The 19,975-nt window shown below is 58.1% G+C and overlaps 3 protein-coding genes across 6 annotated transcripts; all 3 read right to left on the bottom strand.

Annotated features, from left to right (window-relative positions):
* Positions 1-392: 392 nt before the first annotated feature.
* Positions 393-8,526, bottom strand: CHRNB1 (cholinergic receptor nicotinic beta 1 subunit). 2 transcript variants are annotated; one of them, XM_058704396.1, is made up of 11 exons: positions 8,408-8,526; positions 8,183-8,322; positions 7,547-7,591; positions 6,760-6,869; positions 6,562-6,670; positions 5,872-6,019; positions 5,331-5,540; positions 2,451-2,674; positions 1,773-1,954; positions 1,303-1,450; positions 393-1,012 (listed from the first exon to the last, which is right to left on the bottom strand). In XM_058704396.1, the coding sequence occupies exons 1-11, from the start codon at positions 8,466-8,468 to the stop codon at positions 872-874; spliced, it is 1,518 nt and encodes a 505-aa protein (XP_058560379.1). In that variant the 5' UTR covers positions 8,469-8,526; the 3' UTR covers positions 393-871. The 2 variants fall into 2 exon arrangements, with proteins under 2 accessions (XP_058560379.1, XP_058560380.1); XM_058704397.1 differs by lacking the exon at positions 8,183-8,322 and having other exon boundaries at positions 8,408-8,511.
* Positions 8,527-10,308: 1,782 nt separating this feature from the next.
* FGF11 (fibroblast growth factor 11) lies at positions 10,309-14,782 on the bottom strand. Of its 3 annotated transcripts, none has more exons than XM_058705721.1 (5): positions 13,823-14,782; positions 12,056-12,166; positions 11,757-11,860; positions 10,780-10,978; positions 10,309-10,482 (listed from the first exon to the last, which is right to left on the bottom strand). In XM_058705721.1, the coding sequence occupies exons 1-5, from the start codon at positions 14,013-14,015 to the stop codon at positions 10,412-10,414; spliced, it is 678 nt and encodes a 225-aa protein (XP_058561704.1). In that variant the 5' UTR covers positions 14,016-14,782; the 3' UTR covers positions 10,309-10,411. The 3 variants fall into 3 exon arrangements, with proteins under 3 accessions (XP_058561704.1, XP_058561706.1, XP_058561705.1); XM_058705723.1 differs by having other exon boundaries at positions 12,056-12,122; positions 13,869-14,782; XM_058705722.1 differs by lacking the exons at positions 10,309-10,482; positions 10,780-10,978 and adding an exon at positions 10,988-11,345.
* A 1,251-nt stretch (positions 14,783-16,033) lies between these two features.
* Positions 16,034-19,879, bottom strand: TMEM102 (transmembrane protein 102). The gene is made up of 3 exons (XM_058705717.1): positions 18,080-19,879; positions 17,512-17,744; positions 16,034-17,366 (listed from the first exon to the last, which is right to left on the bottom strand). The coding sequence occupies exons 2-3, from the start codon at positions 17,723-17,725 to the stop codon at positions 16,048-16,050; spliced, it is 1,533 nt and encodes a 510-aa protein (XP_058561700.1). The 5' UTR covers positions 17,726-17,744; positions 18,080-19,879; the 3' UTR covers positions 16,034-16,047.
* Between the last annotated feature and the right edge of the window lie 96 nt (positions 19,880-19,975).

The raw sequence follows: 19,975 nt of genomic DNA, 5'->3' as shown, positions 1-19,975 counted from the left end.
CACTATCCAAACTTTTAAAGTAGCGAACTCACACTGAAACCTGTGAGGTCAACGACGCAGGTCAAACAAAACACACCAGTTGGCAACCTCTGATGTCTGCTGTATCGTGCGTTTGCTCCCATCTTGTCACATGACTCTCAGACTAAGGGAGTAGGTCCTGTCATTTGCCTCATTTTACAGATGTGGAAACTTAGGCCCACAGCAGTTCAATAGCTTAGCTTATCCAAAGTTTGAGCACCAAAGCTGAAACCTGAAGGAAGGATTTTAAAGGGCTCTTCCCCCCCCCTTATTACAAATGCATCCTTTTAGACATAACCTTTTTTTTTATCCTAAAGATAATACTTATTACAAAAAAATAAATTACAGAAAGGTGAAAACAAAGATCACTAGTCTCAACATGCAAGCATAAGCACTATTATTTGGTGCATTTCCTTCCAGGAGAAAACAACAACAACAACAACAACAACAAAAAAAAAACCCTATTCACTCAACAGACGTTAAGCACCTACAATCCTATAGGTCAGGACCTGTGCTAGGAGCTGGGGATATTACAGTGAACAAGGCACAGTTCCTGCCCTCAAAAGGCTTACAGTCTAGTTCTTGTTCTTTGTTCCATTATACTGGGAAGCTAGTGTTGCTAACCAAAGGAACTTCTACAAGAAACCAAAGACTAAATAAACTGATAGCGCATGTCTAGCGGGGCCCAAGGCTTCAGTCGGCCCCGTCCCACTTCGGCTCGCTCCCCATAAAGGCAATGACCTGGGAGGGCCGGATTCCTAGTGGAGTCGAGAGGCAGAAAGGGATAGGACTCGAGAGTACCGCCGGACTCTCAATGCAGCCCGCAGAGGACCTGGGTCTTGGCCCTCTGTCCTCAAGGAAAGGGGTCGGCAGGGGGCAAGTGGTACGAGGCATCCAGGAAGATGACGAGGGTCCCAACGCTCGTGAAGATGATGAAGGTCCAGAGGAAAAGGCGATCCACTACCATGGCCACAAATTGCCAGTCTTCCTTTAGCTGGGGGTAGGCAGAGTAAACTGTTCCTGAGCTGCAGACCCCCAGGGAAGGTCTGCCCGCTACCCTTACCCTGTCCTACGAGCTCTGAGACAGGGGCGGGCCGTGGGACAGAGGAAAGCGAAACTGCGGGCGATGGATGGAGTGAAGAGCCAGTCGGAAAACAGGGGGCGGAACCAAAGGAGGCAAGCTTCCAATCAGAAACCAAACCGAGTGCTAGGGGCGGAGCCTGGATTGGCGGGTGGAGCCAAGGCCACCCAGGCCCTGCCCTGCTCCACCCTCATTGGACTTACCGCGTCGTGGTCCTCCTGTTCCTGCAGCTGTCGAGCGATGTAGCTGATCGAGGAAACGACCTCCCGCAGCTCGGGAGGCAGGCCCACAGCCCGGTTTGGGCCATCGATAGATCGCCGCAGGTCCGGGGCAGACAGTTCAGGCTGGAACCTGGAAGAGGCGGGACAGTTTGGCCACGCTCTAGGCTCCATCCCAATTCCCTCCTCCAACATTCTTGTCAGTTTTCGAAACGTGAGAGGGCCCTCTAGGCTCTCCCCGTCAGCGACGACCTCTCCAGTCTTCCGCAATTCCTCCCATCCCTCTACGCTTTAGTTTCCGCCTTTCCGCAAAGTAGGCGGCAGAAGGGGTACTACACTTCCCATGATGCTCAAGGGCATCTTCCGGGACCTTAAGCCGCCTGCCTCTGCACAGCCTTCTGGGAACGGTAGTTCACGCTCTCCCTTCCTTGTAGGCGACGGAGAGTAGGTACTACCTGTTGGGTTTGGGGAAGAGAAAATCGTTCGGTGGCTTCCGGATGAAATATTCATCTGTTCCTCGACCCCAGCCACTTGCTGGAGAGTCCCTGAGGGCTACAGGAGGTGGCTCCGGCATCAGGTCTCTCTCAGGTTTGGGCCTCTTCAGACCCAGGTATGGAGGGAGTTTGTGGATGAAGATCTGCTGAGTAGAAAGGCATATTGGTCGTGGGGGGCTGGGGGGGGCGCTCTCATGCTTTCGGACGGGAAGGGAAGTAGCTCACCGTCCCCAACCACCTTCCCATCCCTGCGCATGCGTGCGCGCGTCCCCCAGCTGCACAGCGAGGAAGTGCAACCACACGGCCTTAACTTAAGTGGGTTGGAGGCATCCTGTCCCGAAAACAAAGTTCCGAGGGCTTCCACCCTGATAGGACCTGACCCCGAGGATGTTTCCCTGCGACCCAGGGATGGGCAGTATTGATGAAGCCAATATGGGATCTAGGACATGATAATGTCAGGAGGGTAAAATTGACTGTGCAACCTTTCAACACCCAACTGGCCTTGGCACTTGAACACTCTACCAGGGGTTGTAGTTATCGTTCAGGTCTGTGAAGTTGGTAGGAGAGAGGAGTGGCACCTGCACAAAAAGACGAACGCTAGGACTGAGAGTTAACACTGGTTGGAGAAGGACATCTTACCTGACGGACCCAAATGGGCATTTGGTGGGTGTGGGGTGAGCGATGGTGCAGGTTGAGGACTACGACGCTAAGGATGACTGAGAAAGTGACGAGCACCATGGTGAACATGAGGTACTTGATAATGATGGGGACAGACAGGGAGGTCTCAGGAACTTTGTCTGCCAGCAGCAGCAGGAACACAGTCAGGGTCAGCAGGGCAAAGATCGAGAGCCCCATCTTCTCTCCTTGCGGGGCAGAGAGGAAGGTGGAAGGATTAGGCTTTGCCAGAAGGCGATTTCCATGGCATAATCAGTGACCATGTCTCCAGCCCACTCAAGGACAGGCTTTTGGAAGGGCCAACTGCAGGCAGATGAGTCCTACAACGATAACCTCCAGCTCGGACTTACTCTCCTAAACTCCAGATTTATAGCCACCTGCCGATTTAACTTCTCCACCTGGATGTCCAAGAGACATCTCAAAATTAACCTGTCCAAAACCTAATCCCTTGATCACCAACCCCTCCCACAGCCTTTCCCACTTCAGAAGTGACAAATCCATCTTTTCTGTGGCTCTCAGTCCTGCTCAATCTCCTCCCTCTCTCTTAACCCATACCCAATCCATAGCAAACCCTACTGGTTTTCCTTTCAAAATATATCCATACAAAGTACCATTACCTCAGGTCTGAGTTATTGTAAAGGCCTCCTCAGGGCGCCTGGGTGGCTCAGTTGGTTAAGCGTGCGACTTCTGCTCAGGTCATGATCTTACGGTTGGTGAGTTCGAGCCCCACCTGGGGCTCTTTGCTGTCAGCGCAGAGCCCGCTTCAGATCCTCTGTACCCACCCCCAGATCTCTGCTCCTCCCCCACTCACACGCACTGTTTCTCTCTCCTCAAAAATAAATAAACATTAAAAAATAAGTAAATTTAAAAAAAAATAGAAGGCTTCCTCTTTGCTTCATTGTCTTTACCCCTGCTGACTGTTCTCAACAGAGCAGCCAGACTGATCCTGTTAAAATGGAAATCAGATACATCCCTTTCCTTCTCAGAACCTTCCAGCGGCTTCTCATCTTCTTCGGCATAAAAGCCAAAGTGTTTAGTATGGTTGACAAGGCCTTCTGCTAATTCTCTGACTTTATCTCCTACTGTTTTCCTTCTCGCTTACTTCATTCAGTCATTCTGGCTACTTCTCGAATACGCAAGGCTCACTCCCACTCCAGAGTCCGCAGTCACCGCTAACTCCACCTGGTCCATTCTTCCCCCCAGATGTCTGCCAGGGAACATTCTCTCAACCCCTTCACTCTTTGTTCAAATACTGATCCAATATTTCCTTTTTAGTGAGGCACTGGCTGACCATTCTATTCCTTAAGATTTTATTTTATTTATTTTTTAGACAGAGAGATAGAGATAGCATGAGCAGGGAAGAGACAGAGAGAGAGAGAGAGAGAAGGAGAGGGAGAGGGAGAGAGAAAATCGTAAGCAGGCTCCATGCTCAGCACCAAGAGCCCGCCATGGGGCTTGATCCCATGACCCTGGGATCATGACCTGAGCTGAAATCAAGAGGTGGTCCCTCATCTGACTGAGCCACCAAGGCGCCCCTTAAGATTTTAAGTAATCTCTACACCCCCTATGGGGTTTGAACTCACAACCCTGAGATCAAGAGTCACGTGCTATACCGACAGAGCCAGCCAGGCACCGCTGACCATTCTAGTTTGAATTACAACCCCTACCCCCATTCTCACCCTCCCTAACTGTTTTTCCTACTTTATTTTCCTCTTCAGGACTTGTCCTCTCCCAGTATACAACCTAATAGATTTATTTATTTTGGTCGTTGGCTGTTTCCCCCACTAGAACATAAACTCCAGGAGGGCAGAGATTTTTGTGTCTTTTATTCACTGATGTCTCCCCAGTGCCTAGCGCGTTATAGATGCTCAACAAATATCATTGCACGAATGAATAGACCAACCCTTGTAGCTTTCTTAAGGAACTAAATAGCAATTTGAAGGATCTAAAAATGAAACAAAGTATATAAGGATGTGCCAGGTGGCTGATTATTCTCGGGGCATACAACAGGCACCTCAAACTTCAAGGAAGGTATGGAAATAAATAACTTTTATGGTCTGCTCTACTTTAGTCCTATAATATTGGGTTCCAAGATTTGCCCTGCTCAGGGAGGAAGTAGAAGTTACATTTGGAAGTGTGTTCTAGAGCTGGATCATTCTCCTTCTCTAGACGGAGAACTCAATGCCAGAGAGAAGGAAAGAGTGCTTTAAATACCAGAGTTGAGGATTTCTGTCTGTGAATCAGGCTGGCACCAACTCTCTCTGACTGCCTAATGTCGGGCAAATGACTTAAACTCTCTCAGCCTCTTTGTCTTCCTCTGTAAAATGGGAAGACAGTTCAGTACTTATCTCACAGAGTTGTAAAGATTAGAACTGAATTAATATATGCAACATGTTCATTATACTACTTCTAGCAAGGCTCAAAAATAGTCAAAATAATACTAATGCTTACACAGAACTTACTTGGTGCTGGGCACGGTTCTATTAACTCAATTCATCGTCAGAATAATCCTATCAGGTCGAGACAACAATTGTCCCCATTTCCAGATCAGGAAATTGAGACACAGAGAGAGGAAAGAATTTGCCCAAGGTTACTCTGCTGCCTCCTAGAGAAATGTCACTATTGTTTCGAAGGGGGATAGGAGGCCAAGGGACTAGTAGGTGTCCGGAAAAGAAGGGAGTGAGCTGGGGAGGATACCAGGAATGGGAGAAGGATAAAGGAGAATTGTCTAATCCCAGGAGCTTGTTGGCCCAAGAAGGAGATCCTAGGATTCTGAAAGGGAAGAGGCAGAAGTTACTGGATGGAGAGAAGTGGGGAGGTTGGCAGGGCCCTTCCCTCCCTTACCTGCATCTGGAGGCAGGTAGAAGACGAAGATGGCCAGGAGAGTGATGAGGATGCACGGGGCAATGACATTGACCAGGTAGAAGAGAGGCTTCCGACGAATAATGAGATAGAAGGTGACTTCTTCCCGCTGTCCTTCCCCGCCCCCCCTCAGATCCGCCGGAGGCTGGATTAGCCGAGAAGGCTTGTGGATAATTTCCCATTGGCCATTCCCTGGGAGGAAGGAGAAGGGAAGAGAGAAGAACGGGACACAGATGTAGGACCCGACCTTACTGGTGCCAGATACGGCTTGATCTGCCACATCCTAACCCTCAGGTGGCTGATGTGATAAGGGCTAGCTGTGGACATCAGGCTGGGCAGCCCATCTCTGATAAACGTGAACAAGTCTCAGTTTTCCATATCTGTGAAACTTGTCTTGCTGACCCCACAGGGCTGTCCCCGGGCATTGCTGATGGGGAGGGGGGTGGAGAGGGGGCGGTATTTATCAGCCTGTTAGAAACCGGAAAGCATAAAGCCCATGGACGTGGGAGCCATGCCCGCTCACCAATGAAGGTCCCTTCATGAATGTACACTTCCTGCCGTTTCTGCTTGTCAGGACCCAACGCGGTCTGCAGGCTGACCTCTGAGCTGTCATAGCTGTAAGAACTGAACACCATGGTGCAGTTCTGCCAGTCGAAGGGGAAGTAGGTGACCTGGATGGAGGGGGGGGGGGTGTCACCAGGGCTGCCAGAGAACTGTTGCGGGGGGGTGCTGGGGGAGTTGGAAGGTCACAGACGAATTGGAAGGTTATTGGGGGAGGCCTTGGCCAACGGAAGCGGGATCACTGAGAAAGACTGGAAGTCAGGGACGGTGACGGGAGAAGAAACAACGGAAAATCGGGCCACCTGGGTGGCTCAGTCGGTTAGGTGTCTGACTTCAGCTCAGGTCACGATCACGTGGTTTGTGGGTTCCAGCCCTGCGGCAGGCTCTGTGCTGACAGCTCAGAGCCTGGTGCCTGCTTAGATTCTGTGTCTCCCTCTCTCTCTGCCCCTCCCCCGCTCACGCTCTGTCTCTGTCTCTCTCTGAAGAATAAATAAACATTAAAAAAAAAAAAAAAACCACACACGACAACGGAAAATCAGGAGGGCGGGAGAGATGTGAGGTTGAGGGCATATGGGAGGAGGGAGGGGCGTCAGCCTCTGGGGAGAAGCAAGGTTTCTGTGAGCCCTGAGCTTCCCAGGGGGAGCCCGGCCACCTCGATGCTGCAGCTGCTGCGGTAGAGGCCTGGAGGCTGCCAGCGCACGGAGCCGTCGGAGGACACAACCACGTTCAAGTCCAGAGCAACGCCAAAATTTCCGTCGTTGCTGCGGGTGAAGGGTCTTCTCAGCCGCCGGGATCAGGACCCCGCCCACCGGAGACCCCGCCCACCTCCCGGTCTTTGGGAAGACCCTACTTGTTTAGGAGCACCACGTCCGGTAACCACACGGATGCAGCCGCGATGCGCAGTGAATCGATGCCCTCGTGCTCCGCGGGGTCCCAGCTCAGCCTGTAGTCAGTCCACCCCTGTGGAAGCAGAGGCCGAGGGGCTGTCCGGGGCTGGAGGCTGGGAGGGGACTGGGGATGGCCGAAGGAAGCCCGGGAAGGGAGTGCCAGGGAGGGAAGCCGGCAGGCAGGTACTAGGGTTCTGGAAATCGGGGTTCTGATCCCGGCTGCACCTTCACTGGCTGGGACCCCGTCGGCTAATTTCCCCCTCCCCCACTGAGCAGGTGGCACTAGCTAGCCACTAAAACAGTGTTTTTCAAACTACAGCTGGCGACCCTTCAGCGAGTCTGGAATCAAATAAGCGGCCCCTGGGGGCTTAGTTAGACGTCAATCTTTGGCTCAGGTCATGACCTCATAGTTGGTGAGCTCCAGCCCCGCGTCAGGCTCTGGGCTGACCGCTCAGAGCCCGGAGACTGCTTCCGCCTTTGTGTCTCTCTCTGTCTCTCTGCCCCTCCCCTGCTTGTGCACACACACTCTCAAAAATAAATAAAAAACTTGGTGTACCCAAAGTGTGAAAAAAAATTAGAATATGGAACGCAACTCTCATAGTAAATATACGTATTGTTTCCTGAAGCTTCCCTTTGGGTCATGTGCTCCGAGGTCGTGATTCTTAGAAATAATACTCTTACTGAGCGGGACGTTGGAGGAAATTGTAAAGGCAGCGGGACGCCCTTTCCCACCCCACGGGGTCTCCGTACCAGGTCTAAGTACACCTTTGTGCTCATCTCTTCATCCTTCTCGTTCTAGAAGGGAAAAATTTCAAGGGTAGAGGTGACGTGAATAGAGAGCAATGAAGGGGCTCGGAGGGTCAAGCGCCCTCTGGAAACCCCTCTTTTTCCGGAGTCCCACTCTCTCGGGTCCAAGCCCCGCCTCCAAGATGCTGCCCTGGTTTGAGCCCCGCCTCTATCTCAGAAACTTCCGGCCGTCTACCCGGCCAGCCAATTCATCTACCAGTCCGCCCACCCCCGGCCCCGCCCACAGCCTACAGTTCACCCAACCCTGCATCTCCGGCCGCTGTGGTCTCTTGACCCGGTCCCGCACCAAGCTCCGCCCCAGCCTGCGACCCCGCCTCAAGACCCGCCCCCCAGCGCGTCGTGGAGTCCCGGCTTCACTTCAGGACCCGCCCGCAGTCCGGCTCGCCGCCCTAGCCCGCCCCACCCCTGGCCCGTCCGGCGGCCACGCCTACAGCTTGTCCATTGGTCCGATTTCGACCCAATCTCGGCTCACGGCCTATCTCCCGGCCTGGCCACGCCCCCAGACGGCCCCGCCACGCCCCAGGCCACGCCCCCAGCCGTTCAGCAAGTCGGACCTCAAACCCCGGCGTGCGCCCTCACCAGGCTGATGAGCTGCGCCAGGCTGAGGCCAATGCTGACCCCGACACGGTCTCCCACCTCCCGCGCCGGCCGCACCGAGCTATCGTAGCCCGAGAAAAGCTTCTCGAGGAGCCGGCCCTCCGCCTCCGAGCCATGGGCGCCTGGAAGAGGAGGGCACTGAGTGAAGCCACCGTGCCCTGCCACGACCCCTGGTCCTGTCACTGCTCCTCTGAGGCCCGCACTTACCCGGGGCGAGCGGCGCCCCCAGCGCCCCCAGCAGCAGCAGCAGCAGCGCCCCTGAGGTCATAGCCCGGCCGCGTAGCTCAGTGACTTCGCTCCGTTCGCCAGCGCAGGGGAAGTGACGAGGCGCCCAGAAATGTGCACCTGTTGTTGGGGGACAGCCGCCAGCCCACCCGCCCCGCCCCTGGGACTTGGTCCCGCCCCAAGCAACTGCCAATGCCCGCCACCCACAGATGACAGACAACGTGTAAATCGTTGTACAAATCGTCTTTAATTGAGAAAGCATGGAGTGGAGACCCTGTCCCCTGGGAGCAGAGCCAGGAGACGGGTGGAGCCTGAGCGGGTTCTGTGTGGGTGAGGGGAATATGCGCCCCTCTTGCAACAAGCCAGAAGTAGAGCCTGAGGAAAAGTGACCAGCCTCTGGGCCCCAGCCCCTCCCTTTAGGGCCCTCTTCTCTACCCTGCCCAGGTCCGAGGCTACTCAGAGTGTCCCTCCTAGTCACTGGTGGTGGCTTCCCGGTCTTTTCCAGGCCTGCCCCAAGCTCTCCACGCTTTTTTGGGAAAATCTAGTCAGGCCCTTTTTGGGTACCTAAAACTTAGCTGAGGTTATAAGCTGTAAGTTAAGCAAGTTCTAGTCAGTTAGAAGCTCTGGGAGTATATGAGGTCTAGAGCCCCGAGAGGCCCTCACCCTCCTTGGCCTGATTTGTAGGGGAGTGGGGTGGAACTTATTGCTGAACTGGGGTCTCTGCACTGGGGGATCAAGGTTGTGTCCCTCCTCTTATCCTTTTTATTCTAGACTCATTACCCTAAAGACCTCAGCTTTAAAGGGGACCTGGGAGGAATTCCTGCTGAGGTAGCTAAGTGTTCATGTCCCCCCCCCCACAACCCAAGCACAGCCAAAACATGCCACGGTTGTGGCCCCCTGTCCATCCCAACCTCCCTACTATGAGCCAAGGATTCCTGCCCAAACTCCTCTGCCCTTCCTCAGACTCTGTTTCCCCGGCGGGACCCCAGCTGAGTTGCAGGAGCTAGAAACTGCACGTATAAATAAGGTTAGCATTCTATAGGAAGAATCAGATTTTTAGAAAACCTAGGAAAAACAAGAAGTGTTTCTCGATTCACCGAGAAACGCATTACTAGAGAAGGTAGGAGGGTGGGTCTAGAGCTTCCTCTATATGAGCATTAATAGGGCTATTCAGGCCTCATTTCCATCCTGGAGGAAAGGGCTGAGTCCTGGTCTATGTCCTAGAGCCGAGATTCAGGAGGAAGTATGGCTCCATATGTGTCTAGAACACCATGCTCTAGCAGTGGGTGTCTTTGGGATAAGAAAGTTAAAACTGTGGTGTTCTGGGACTGGTCCTAGTTCAGGCCAAGGCCAGCAGCTGGACAGGGCTCATACCCAGCCCCTCTCTACCTGGAAACCAGGGGGTCCATCTGGGTCAAGGACAGAAGCCTGATGGATCCAGAACAGAGCCTGGCAGCATGCCAGCATTCCAGCCCAGAGCCTGAGTGCAAAAAGGGCCCTGGCTAGGGTGCCTGATGGTCCAGAACCTGTCCAGAACAAGGCAGAAGGTGGAGGAGGGAAAAAAGGGAACTGATCCTGAGCTCCAGTAGACCTACAAATCTATGGTTCAGTGGCAATGAAAAGGGCATAGGGCTCCAGGAACTGGCGGAGCCCCGGGGTGGGGAATATTTATGTCCTGGTTCTGTCATTGTGGGAACCCGGGTGCCTTCTTGGGAAAAGGCTTTGCGGGGCTGTGAGTGTGGAAGGAAAGAAGGGATCAGCCGGGACCACTGTCAGCCTCCCCCTCTCTGAACTCCCAGGCCCGAGGAGCAGGGAAGCCTGGGGAGTCACAACCAGCCCCTTGGCTCCCTCAGGATCGAGCACCTGGTGGGACCTGGCTGCTCAGGGCATGGGTGGGGGCGGGGCCGGGAGCAGGGCTGGGAGACAGGCTGTGGCTGTGGCTGGCTCCGTGCAAGTGCCAGGAGCCTCCAGTCCACGGACTACATTTCAGGGCGCAGGGGGACTGGAAGGGGAGGTCTCAGGGACACTGTGGAGAGAAGGCTCCCGGTACATGGCCACTGTGAAGGGGAGAGAGAGGAGCAGGAAAGAGAATTAGGCACGGAGAGACGTGGGAAGAATCAGCTTTGAAAGGGCTCCCATCCACTACACCCTTCCTCTGGGAATCCCAACCCACAGGAGAAGGGCTCCCCAAAGTCCCGGGGGCCAGGGGCCGGAGCCTTCCGGCAGGAGGGACACCCCTCATAACAGGTGTCCTCTTCAACACTCGTAGTACCTCAGCTGTGTGTCACTCAATGTTCACATCGAGGCCAGCACCCTCCCCCCGACGTCCTTTCCTTGAGTCCATCCATACTCACCTTCCAGGAGCTTGGGCACAAAGTGGGCCGCTGCCTTGGTCTTCTTGACTCGATTTCCCTTCATGACGCGGCCCTCCTTGTCCAGGCCCAGGTACCAGGCCCGGCCAGAGCGGCGCTGGCGATAGAGAGCAGAGGCGTACAAGACGTAGTAATTCTCGAAGACGCATTCCTTAAAGCGACACTCAGCTGTGAAATGCGGCTGACAAGACAAAGAGCCAGAAAGGCACACAGAGACAGAGACGAAAAGACTTATCACTGGACCGAAGGAGCCCTGAGAGGAACCAGCCAGGGGGCGCCTGGGTGGCTCGGTGGGTTGAGCGTCCTGCTTCGGCTCAGGTCATGATCTCACAGCTCGTGATTTCGAGCCCCGCATCGGGCTCTGTGCAGACAGCTCGGAGCCTGGAGCCTGCTTTGGATTCTGCGTCTCCCTCTCTCTCTCTCTCTCTCTGCCCCCTCCCCTGCTCTCTCTCTCTAAAATAAATAAACTTAAAAAAAAAAAAAGAACCAGTCAGGATACAACCCCTGCGTTTTGGGCTGGAGGGCCAACTTCTTACTCCATATAGAAACTAGGAGAAAGGGGGAACGAGGGAGCATCTGGTCAGCACTCCCCCCCCCCAGGAGGTGGGGGTGGGGCCTGGAATAAGAAGATACCTGCTCTCTATTCTCCTTCCAGCCTCTCTTGCCAGCCCCTCTCCGGGCTGAGTCTGGCGAAGTTCAGTAAACATGAAATCTGGAGGGAGTAGGATGTGCAGGAGTTCCCAAAGGCTGGAAGAGTTGGCCAAAGAGCCTGGTGGTTCTTGGGGGGCTACGCAGGCAGCAGGGATGGGAGGGACCCTAGCGGAGGTGCTCTGCGGTGGGCAATAACAGCACATCAGCAAGAGCTGGAGGGAGAGGGAGTCCTAGCGGTAGTTAAGGCTGTAGCTGGGGAGCCCTGGCAGGGGCGGCGATCCCCTGGCCACTCGGCCTCAGTGTCTCACCGAGCTGTAGAGCAGCCCCTCGGCGTTCATGGCCATGTAGTGACCCAGCTTGGCACTCTGGATGGTGACCACACGGAGCCCCACGGGGATCAGGTTGAAGTGGGCTGGGGGTGGAGAGAGGGGGCATCAGTGTCCCGAGCCTCAGACCCCCATCCTGGCTCCCCTGCTTCCCTTGGTGGGGGGGAGGGGTGTCAAAGAGCCAGACGGAGAACGACAGCACTTGAAGCAGGCACAGGATGGCCACCTCCTAGCCCCGCTCTCCCCTCCCCTCCCGCCCAGCAGCTGGCTTCCTCTCTCACTGAAAGAGCTGGTGTCCTCTGGGGTGCCCTGGATGGTCCCGTCAGGATTCGCCTGGAGGTAGAAACCCTGGCGGCAGAACAATTTGGTGACGATGCCTTTGAGCTGAGGCTCTGGAGAGAGAGACATTCATCTTTGAAAATGACATCTCTGTTCCCAGAAACATTCCTACACTTGGCGGGATCAGAGGAGAGAACCAGGGGAGAATGGAGGGGAGGACGCAGGTCCCAGGGCCCCAGCCCTCAGCCCCTCTAAGCACGCCCTCAGCCACCTCTCTTTGACTCGGGAGGAAGCTGGGGGGTGGGGCCCTTCTGCTTCCTCTAACCCCCAGCTTTCTGTTTAATTTATTGAAATTTATTTAAATGGCTTAATTCCTACCCTACAGCTCAACCACCAGTGGGGGAGGGGAGAAGAGTTGGAAAAGGAAGGGGAGATCCATCCAAAGGCAGAGGGAGCCAGGCCGGACCGCTGAAGGGGCAGTGTGCTCGCGGCCGCGGGGGGCGGCCCGGTGACCGCGGGGTAGGGGCGCCCCCTCGGGAGCGGGGGTGGGGCTGACGCTGACTCAGCACCTGCTGCCGCGGCTGCCGCTCGCTTGGCGCGGGCCTTGCCTTGGCCCAGTGCCGGCCTGTCTGACACTGACCCATCTGTCTGTCTGTCTGTCTGTCTGTCAGTCTGCTGGCTCGCGGGGGCCCAGCCCTCCCCGAGGCTCAGCCTCTCCCTTTCAGCCAGGTAACCCGCCTGAGGTGGGGGACGTGCGGTACCAAAGCGAGGAAACCGGAGAAGGGGGCCCGGGAGCTGGCGAGGCAGGCTGAGTCACGTGGGGGCCGGGTCCCACTCAGAGGGTGGGCTGCGGACCGTACCAAGCGGAGGGCCGGCGGCGGGGGGAGGAGGGCACGAGGGGGCTGCCCCTGGGGGAGCTGGGAGCCGGCGGGAGCGGGGCCAGAGGGCCTGCTGCCAGCCGAGCCTGGACGGGGACCACGCGCTAACCCTCACAACTCTCCTTCCCCCGTCGCTTGCGCTCGGCCGACTTCCCTGTACCCCCTTGTAGGTGGTACGACCCCCCAGTCTCCCAGCGGGTCCCCAGCCCTGTACTGGGTCGGAGCTGCTCGCGCCGGAGGGTCCCCCGATCGTGTGGGAGCCCCCTTCGGAGTCGCGTAGGGGGTAATGGGGGGGGGGGCGGGTGGCCGGCTCCCCTCTCGAAGCGCAGGTCACAGAGGCGGGCGCACAGAGGGGCGGGCTGGCGAGGTAGCTGCAAAGGACACCCGGGGGAGAGCTGGGGAGATTGGCGCCGCGCCAGGCAGGCTCGGCCAGCGGGAACCGAGCCAAGGCGTGGAGGGGCGGGAGAACCGGGGCGGGGGCGGGGCCGCCAGAGCTGCAGAAACCCTCGGGGTGACCCAGGCGTCCGGAACCCCCAGGCCCCTGCGCTCGGGATTGAAAGAATCGCGAGAGCCGGCACGTAGGCGGTGGACGGTGGGGGTGGGGACTCCTGTGTTGGGGGCGGGGGGGGGGAGGAGTGGGGGGCCGAGCCGGAGCCGCGGGCTTCGGAGCGCCAGACCTAGCCCCTCAAGCCTTCCCCTTGCCCTCGACAGCAAGGAAACTCGGGGGTATGGGCAAAAGAGAAGGGAAACTGAGGCACGATCTGGCAGGAGCTGTCTCGTCCTGGCCCACCCCACCTCTCACTTTCGGGGAGCCCCCCTCAGTCGGGCCCCATCCTTCGGCGTCCCTGGCCTCAACCTCCCAGACCCGGAGACCCCGCTCCAGCCACTCACCAGGGCCGCGGTCCGGCCGCGAGGGCCGCCCCCCGCACAGTCGCACCTTGGACAGAAGGATGACGAGCTGCTTCTGGCAAAGGGACTTGGTGCCGCGGGGACACACGCGCCGCTGCGCCGACACCGGCCGGCTGCCCCCGGGCTCGCGGACCTCCCGCTTCTGCCGGATCAGGCTACTGGCCAGCGCCGCCATGGCGCCCCGGGAGGAGACACCCCCAAACCGGCAGGCGCCCCCAGCGCGCTCACCGGGGCATGCTCTTGACGCTGGGGTCCCAACTCACCGCCCCACCCACTGGAGCTGAGGATAAGCCCCAGGGCCCCTGCCCCCTGCCGCCCCTCGGTCGCCAGCTCCCACCCTTGGGCCCCGTGCTAGCCCCACTGGACCCAGCAGCCTATGTATCTCTGTTGACCCCACCCTCGACTTTTGCCCCCTACTGAAAACTACCCCCTTTCCCTGTTCTCCGGTGTCCCTGTCCCTCTTCCCTTATCCCAAAGTCAAGACCCTTAAAATTTCCAAGATGTGGTTGCAATACCCCCAAGCACCTTTCCACCCTATTTTGGGGACCCGCACTCCTGCCAAACCCACCCTTGTAATCTAAAGGGTGTGGGTCCTTAGCTTTGACTCATCCCTACTGGGGCACTGCCAATGTCAGGGAGGAACCCAAGGTGGTGTCTTTGCCACCTTCTAAGTGGGTCCCCCACTTTTTTCCACTGAAGTCCCCCAAAACTATGTCTGGGGAAGCCCAGGCTGTCCCCCGCTCAGCGATTAGGGGTTCCCCGACCCTGTCTCTGGGCAATACCTTTTTTTCACATGGTTCCCAGCTGCCGAACCCCCTTCCTCACCTTGTTACCCCCCACTCCTTTTGAAGTCACCTCCAAATCCACCCTTCCTAGTGGGTTCACCAGGTAGGTGGTTGTCTGGAGGGCCTCTGTCACCTCGCGATAAGGAGCATCCGTTGCTTCCCGCCCCCCCCCCCGGGTTGCCCCTTAATTTCCTCGGGGACAGCTGGTGCTTGTTTAGATCCCACGCCCTCCAATCCAACCAGCCCCCCGAGAGGCGTGCACCCACGTTATCACCAGTCCCCGAATGTGAACAGGCTCCCTACAAGTCAGGGCGCGTCAGAGCTTTCTGCGACAGGGCTTCCCCGGGACAGCCTATAGCACCCTCTTCCTTCCCCGACGCCCCTCAACCTGTCCTGTCTTGTTGATCCGGCGACGGGTGGCTCTGGCTCCGGTTCCAGGCTCCTCCCTCCCTGTCCCTCGCGAGCCGAGCCTCCCTCCACGCCGGGTAGGCGCCCCGGACCCCCAGGAAGGAGGGAGGGTGTCTCCGCAGAGCGCCCTGGTCCGGCGAAGTCAGAGCCCCGGGCCTGGCGGCTGGACCCAGCAGAGCGGCGGCGGCAGCGGCGGCGGCAGCGGCAGTGGGGAGCTGAGGCAGCGGCGGCGACAGCGGCTCCCCCTCCTCCGAGAGCCGGCCCGGGGGCGGGGCAGGGGGCGGAGACGCCGGGAAGGAGGAGCGGGGGGTGAAGCCGGGCGGGAGGAACCCCGGGGTTCCTCGGAGGCAGGGAGTGGGGACGGTCTCAGAGGCGGGCGGAGCCGAGGCCAGGCCGCACGTCTTGGGGTTCAGAGGAGGAGGGGCAAGGAGGCGACTCCACTGAGCGGATCCCTGGATGGGAGGAGAGGTTGGGCTTAAGATGGATGGAATGGCGGACGCTGGGAGGATGGAGAAGGGGACCCTACTGCCCCGGATGGGAGGGCAGAACTGAAGGGGGAAAGTGGGGGAGAGTAGGTAGAGGTGGTGGTGAGGTCTAGCGTGGGGCCGAATCCGGCCTTCTTAATCTCCGATTTTGTGTGAGCCAGATTGGTCAGTCCCTGGTCTCCGTGCCTTCTCTCTGCGTTTTGTCAGCAATATGCCCCCCTCCCCCTTCCCTACTGACTCCTAAGAGAAAAGACCATAAGAATTGGGGAAGATGGTTGCCTGAGGAAGCACCGGGCGGGGAGGGGTGCTGGCCACAGATCCGAGGAGCAGAGGGGCCAGAAGTGGGACGACCACAGGTCAGGGCCTGGGGACGGGGCAGGAGGGTGGGGAACGACCCGCGAGGAAGCCTTCCAGACTGATCTTCGGGCCCAGGACGCTCAGCCTGCCTTCCAGGCGAGGGGCCGGCGGCCCCCCCACCACACCCCGCCGGCCAACAGAAGCACTTTCCACGCGGGTAGGAGCAGCGTCTTTAATGGGCCCCGCCTCCCACGCCAGCTAAGCCGCCCCCCTTGCGCGCAGCCTTGGCCTCCTCCACCGCGGCGCGCAGGGCCCGGGCAGGGTCCCCGCGGAGCCCGGCCAACGCCCCGAGCAGCCCAGCGGCGCCGTCCCCCGCACGGAGCTTTCGGCCGCTCAGGAAATAGTGGGGCAGCGTCCCGGCCTCGAGCACACGGCCCAGCTCATCCAGCAGCCCGAGGCAGCAGGCGCCCGCGTTCTCCGGCCGCGCGAGATAGAGCGCGGGCAGCCGCTCGCACGCCCAGTAGAGCAACGTCCGCAGGAGGTAGGGCGCCGCGGCCCGGGTCCCGGCCACCAGCGGGCGCAGCAGCGCCTGGGCCGCCGCGTGCGCTTGCAGCAGCGGAGCGGGTATGCGCGCCTTGAGCGCCAGCTCCTGGCGGGCGAAGCAGAGCTGCCAACCGGAGGCGCCTGGCTGCTCGCTGTGGCCGCCGGGCACCAGGTAGAAGGATGACGACTCGGAGGCCAGCGGGCCGGCCCACGAGTGGCTCCGAGCGCCCTCGGGCCAGCCGGCCACCGACACCACGGGAATCAGGTCGAAGAGCAGGAGGTGGCGCGGGGGCTCCGGCGTAGCCAGGAGGACGGTGGTGAACCCCGCGTGGCGGGCTGCGTGGACCAAGCGCGGGGCACCCGGGACCGGGAACAGGGACTCGGCGACCGCGGCCAGTGAAGCAAAGAACCACGCGGCCACCTGGGCGGGGCAAAGCGTGGGCCATGCCTCCCACCCCTCCGTCTGCTGCAGGCCTGGGCTAACGACGGCTGCTTTCGTGACGTCACCATTCAGGTTTTCCAGCGGGGTGGGAGAGCCAAGATCCATGATGCCTTGCCCAGGCGGCTCTTGCCCCGAAACGTTAGGAGGTGCTTTTTCCAAAGCCACGTTTGGATCAGCCTCAGTGGCAGAACCGTGCGGCCGGTCCACGGAGCTTTGCAGGCTCTTGGGACTTCCTTCACTTTCGGTTCGGTGGGTGGAATCACGTCCTCCTGGGGCTGGAGGTCCTAGGCAATCCTGCCATGCCTCCCGGACCGAGGTTCCGCGGATGCGCTCTGGGAGGCACAGCCACGCGTAAGAGGAGTCCACGTCCAGTCGCAGCTCCTGCCCGGTGCCGTCTAGCGAAAACACGGGCACTAGGAGTGTAAAGCCGGCGTCGTAATGAGGTCCCCGGACGTAGGGACCTAAGGGTGCAGGTCCCAGATCCAGGGAGCCCTCGCGAACCCCGCCACGAAGCAGCAAGAGCTCCGCTTGGGGAGGAAAGCGGGGGTCCCGGCGGTGAATAAGACCTACAAGAAAAGACAGGATCGGGAGGGCAAGACCCAAAGCCGGGACGGACGGGACGGGACGGGGCGGGGCGGGGCGGGGCGGGGCGGGACTGGACGGGGAGGGACTGAGAACCGCGAGCACCCGAAGGCAGGGAGAGTTACTTACCCAGCAAAGAGAAGACAAAGTCCTTGGCCCGGAGGAGGTCTGGCCCCGGCTTGGGCGCGTCACTCCAGCTTTCCTGCACACCCAGCTCCTGGATCAGCTGGGTTAGTTCCTGCAGCTGCGCCCCAGAGCAAAAGTCGATGTCCGTGAGCGGCCGGGCGGGGGCTGGGGGCGGCGGGCCCCACCAGGGCGCACTCCCCCAGACCGCGGAAGCCATGCAGCTCAATCGTTTGGGGCTAGGGGAGAACACGGACGGGAGGAAGCTTAGACGGGCCGTTCCTTTGCTGCCAAAAAGTCGCCCGCGTTCTTCTCGCTTCCCCAGGCCGAGCGAGCGAGCGAGCGAGCGAGCGCAAGCACAGTTCGTCAACGGGTCTGCAGATGGAGGGCTCTAAATTTAGTCTTGAAAACGAGCCAGTAAATACCTCCTCCGGCGTTGCCCTTTTCTCACACGCCGGTCCCCGCCCCCATGGAGCGGCTCACCTGACTCGGCAGGTAAAAAGTAGCCGTTAGGCCCCTCCTGCGGGATGAAATAGCTAGTCTCCGCCGCCGCCCCTTGTCTACCTCCACTCACCTATTTGGGAAGGGAAGAGGCTTGTGGCCTGCGGCTTCCCTCTCAGGGGCAGCTGCAAGGGCTGGGAAGGGAACGGATGGAAAGGTTCAACAGGTGTCTTCCTGTAGCTCCCAGGGCCACGCCCCCCACTGCGACCACGCCCCCTTCCGGCCGCCGGCCTGGTGGTTCCGGGCCGGCCTCGCCTCCAGCCGGAGCTCAGTCACTCTTCCCTCTGCTGAGATCTCGCGCTGTCCTGGGGGTTGTAGGTTTGTTTTCCGAGCTACCAGGGCGTTGGGGCCACGCCCCCACATCCTTTCCTGTTCCGCTGAAGTAGTGCCTGATGGAAGTTGTAGTTTCTATGGAGATCAACTGTTCGTGACTTTCGAGCCCAGGTCAGCCAGGCACAAAAACATCCCGTGGGGTTGGGACAGAGGATGGATCTGAACAGCAGATAATAGTGGGGGACACACCCCAGAGCCCGGGGAGAAATAGGGGTCTCCGCATCCCTTGTGTGAGTGGAGGAGCCCTAATCGCTTAGACGTAGGAGGGTTCATCCATGCGATTCTAACTGCATTTTATTTTATTTTTTAAGTTTATTTTGAGAGAGAGAGAATCCCAAGCATCGTCGGTGAAGACCCCTCAATATGGGACCGGAACTCACAAACCTCGAGATCGTGACCTGAGTGGATTGGCGTGCTTAGCCGACTGAGCCACCCAGGTGCCCCCCATAACTGCATTTTAGAGAAGAGACTGCAGCCTACGAAGGTTGCCCGTGATAGAGCTGAGCCAGAGGGGTGTCGGAAAGCGGCTCGCAGCTGGGTAGGGAGGCATCTCTTTGGAGTCAGGGGTAAGCAAGAACACACAGGAGGTGACCCAGGAATACACATCTGGCTCAGGGAAGGGACCTGCATATTAATGATGCCCACCTCAGACACGAGTGAGGTCAGGGGGAAAAAAAAAGCCACTTTGACATCTGCCAGCTCGTGTATGTACATGGAAGAGTTATCGGGACCAAAAAATCAAGTCCAGAGGAAAATCCCAGCTGGGCTGGGGCAGGGCAAGGGGAAATTATCAAGAGAAGAAATGGCTTTCAGTTACCACGGCTATCAGAGGCACAGCTTAAGTCGGGGATGAGACTAGGAGCCAGAACGAGAAGACAGAGCCACAGGAAACCAGGGACAGGCTCACAGCTCAGGCCGACCCATGGCTGGACCAGGTGCCCTCCCCTCTCCTCCCACCCTGGGGACTGGGTCTGAAGCGAGATAAGCCTGAGTCAATGGCGAGAGAATGAAGCAGAGACACCGAGAAAAATTATAGTGGCCTGTGGAGGGGACCTCTCAGAACCCAGAGCTCAATTTGGGGAGTCCAGAAATCAGGGGTTCCTAGTCATTGACAAAGAGAACCCTTCTCCCTCGGCCACCTTGAGCCCCAAAACACAGCCCAGAACTGGGGAGGCAGGTTCCCATATATCTGGCTGTGACCCAAGAGACCTGATTGAGAAAACTGAGGACGAGGCTCTATCTCACAGTTTTGGGGTGATCAGGCAAAGGGCACCCCTACATCTTCCCTCCTCCCCAGAGGGTGACCTCTCAGTCACACTAAAAACAACGAAGTTCTCCGGGTTCTGGGGGAGCTTTGACGATGGTGGGTTTGGGTGACTAGCGAAAGGAAAAGTTTCTCTAAACTCTAAATAAAGCGCTGCCGTCCATCAGGATTATCTGCGACGATGGAAATGTTCTGAATCTGTGCCGTCCAAAATAGTAGCCACCCGTGCCTACTGAGCCCTTGAAATGTAGATGCTGAGACTGAGGAACAGGATTTTACTCTTTTTGTTTTTGTTTTGTTTTCATTTTTTTAAAGTAGGGGGCTTGAACTCGTGAGCCCGAGATCAAGAATTACGCGCCCCACCTACTGTGC

This window comes from Neofelis nebulosa, chromosome 16 (genome assembly GCF_028018385.1).
Source record: "Neofelis nebulosa isolate mNeoNeb1 chromosome 16, mNeoNeb1.pri, whole genome shotgun sequence".
NCBI lineage: Eukaryota > Metazoa > Chordata > Mammalia > Carnivora > Felidae > Neofelis > Neofelis nebulosa.
The sequence above is the reverse complement of the archived record's forward strand: the minus strand, read 5'-3'. Positions and strand labels throughout refer to the sequence as shown.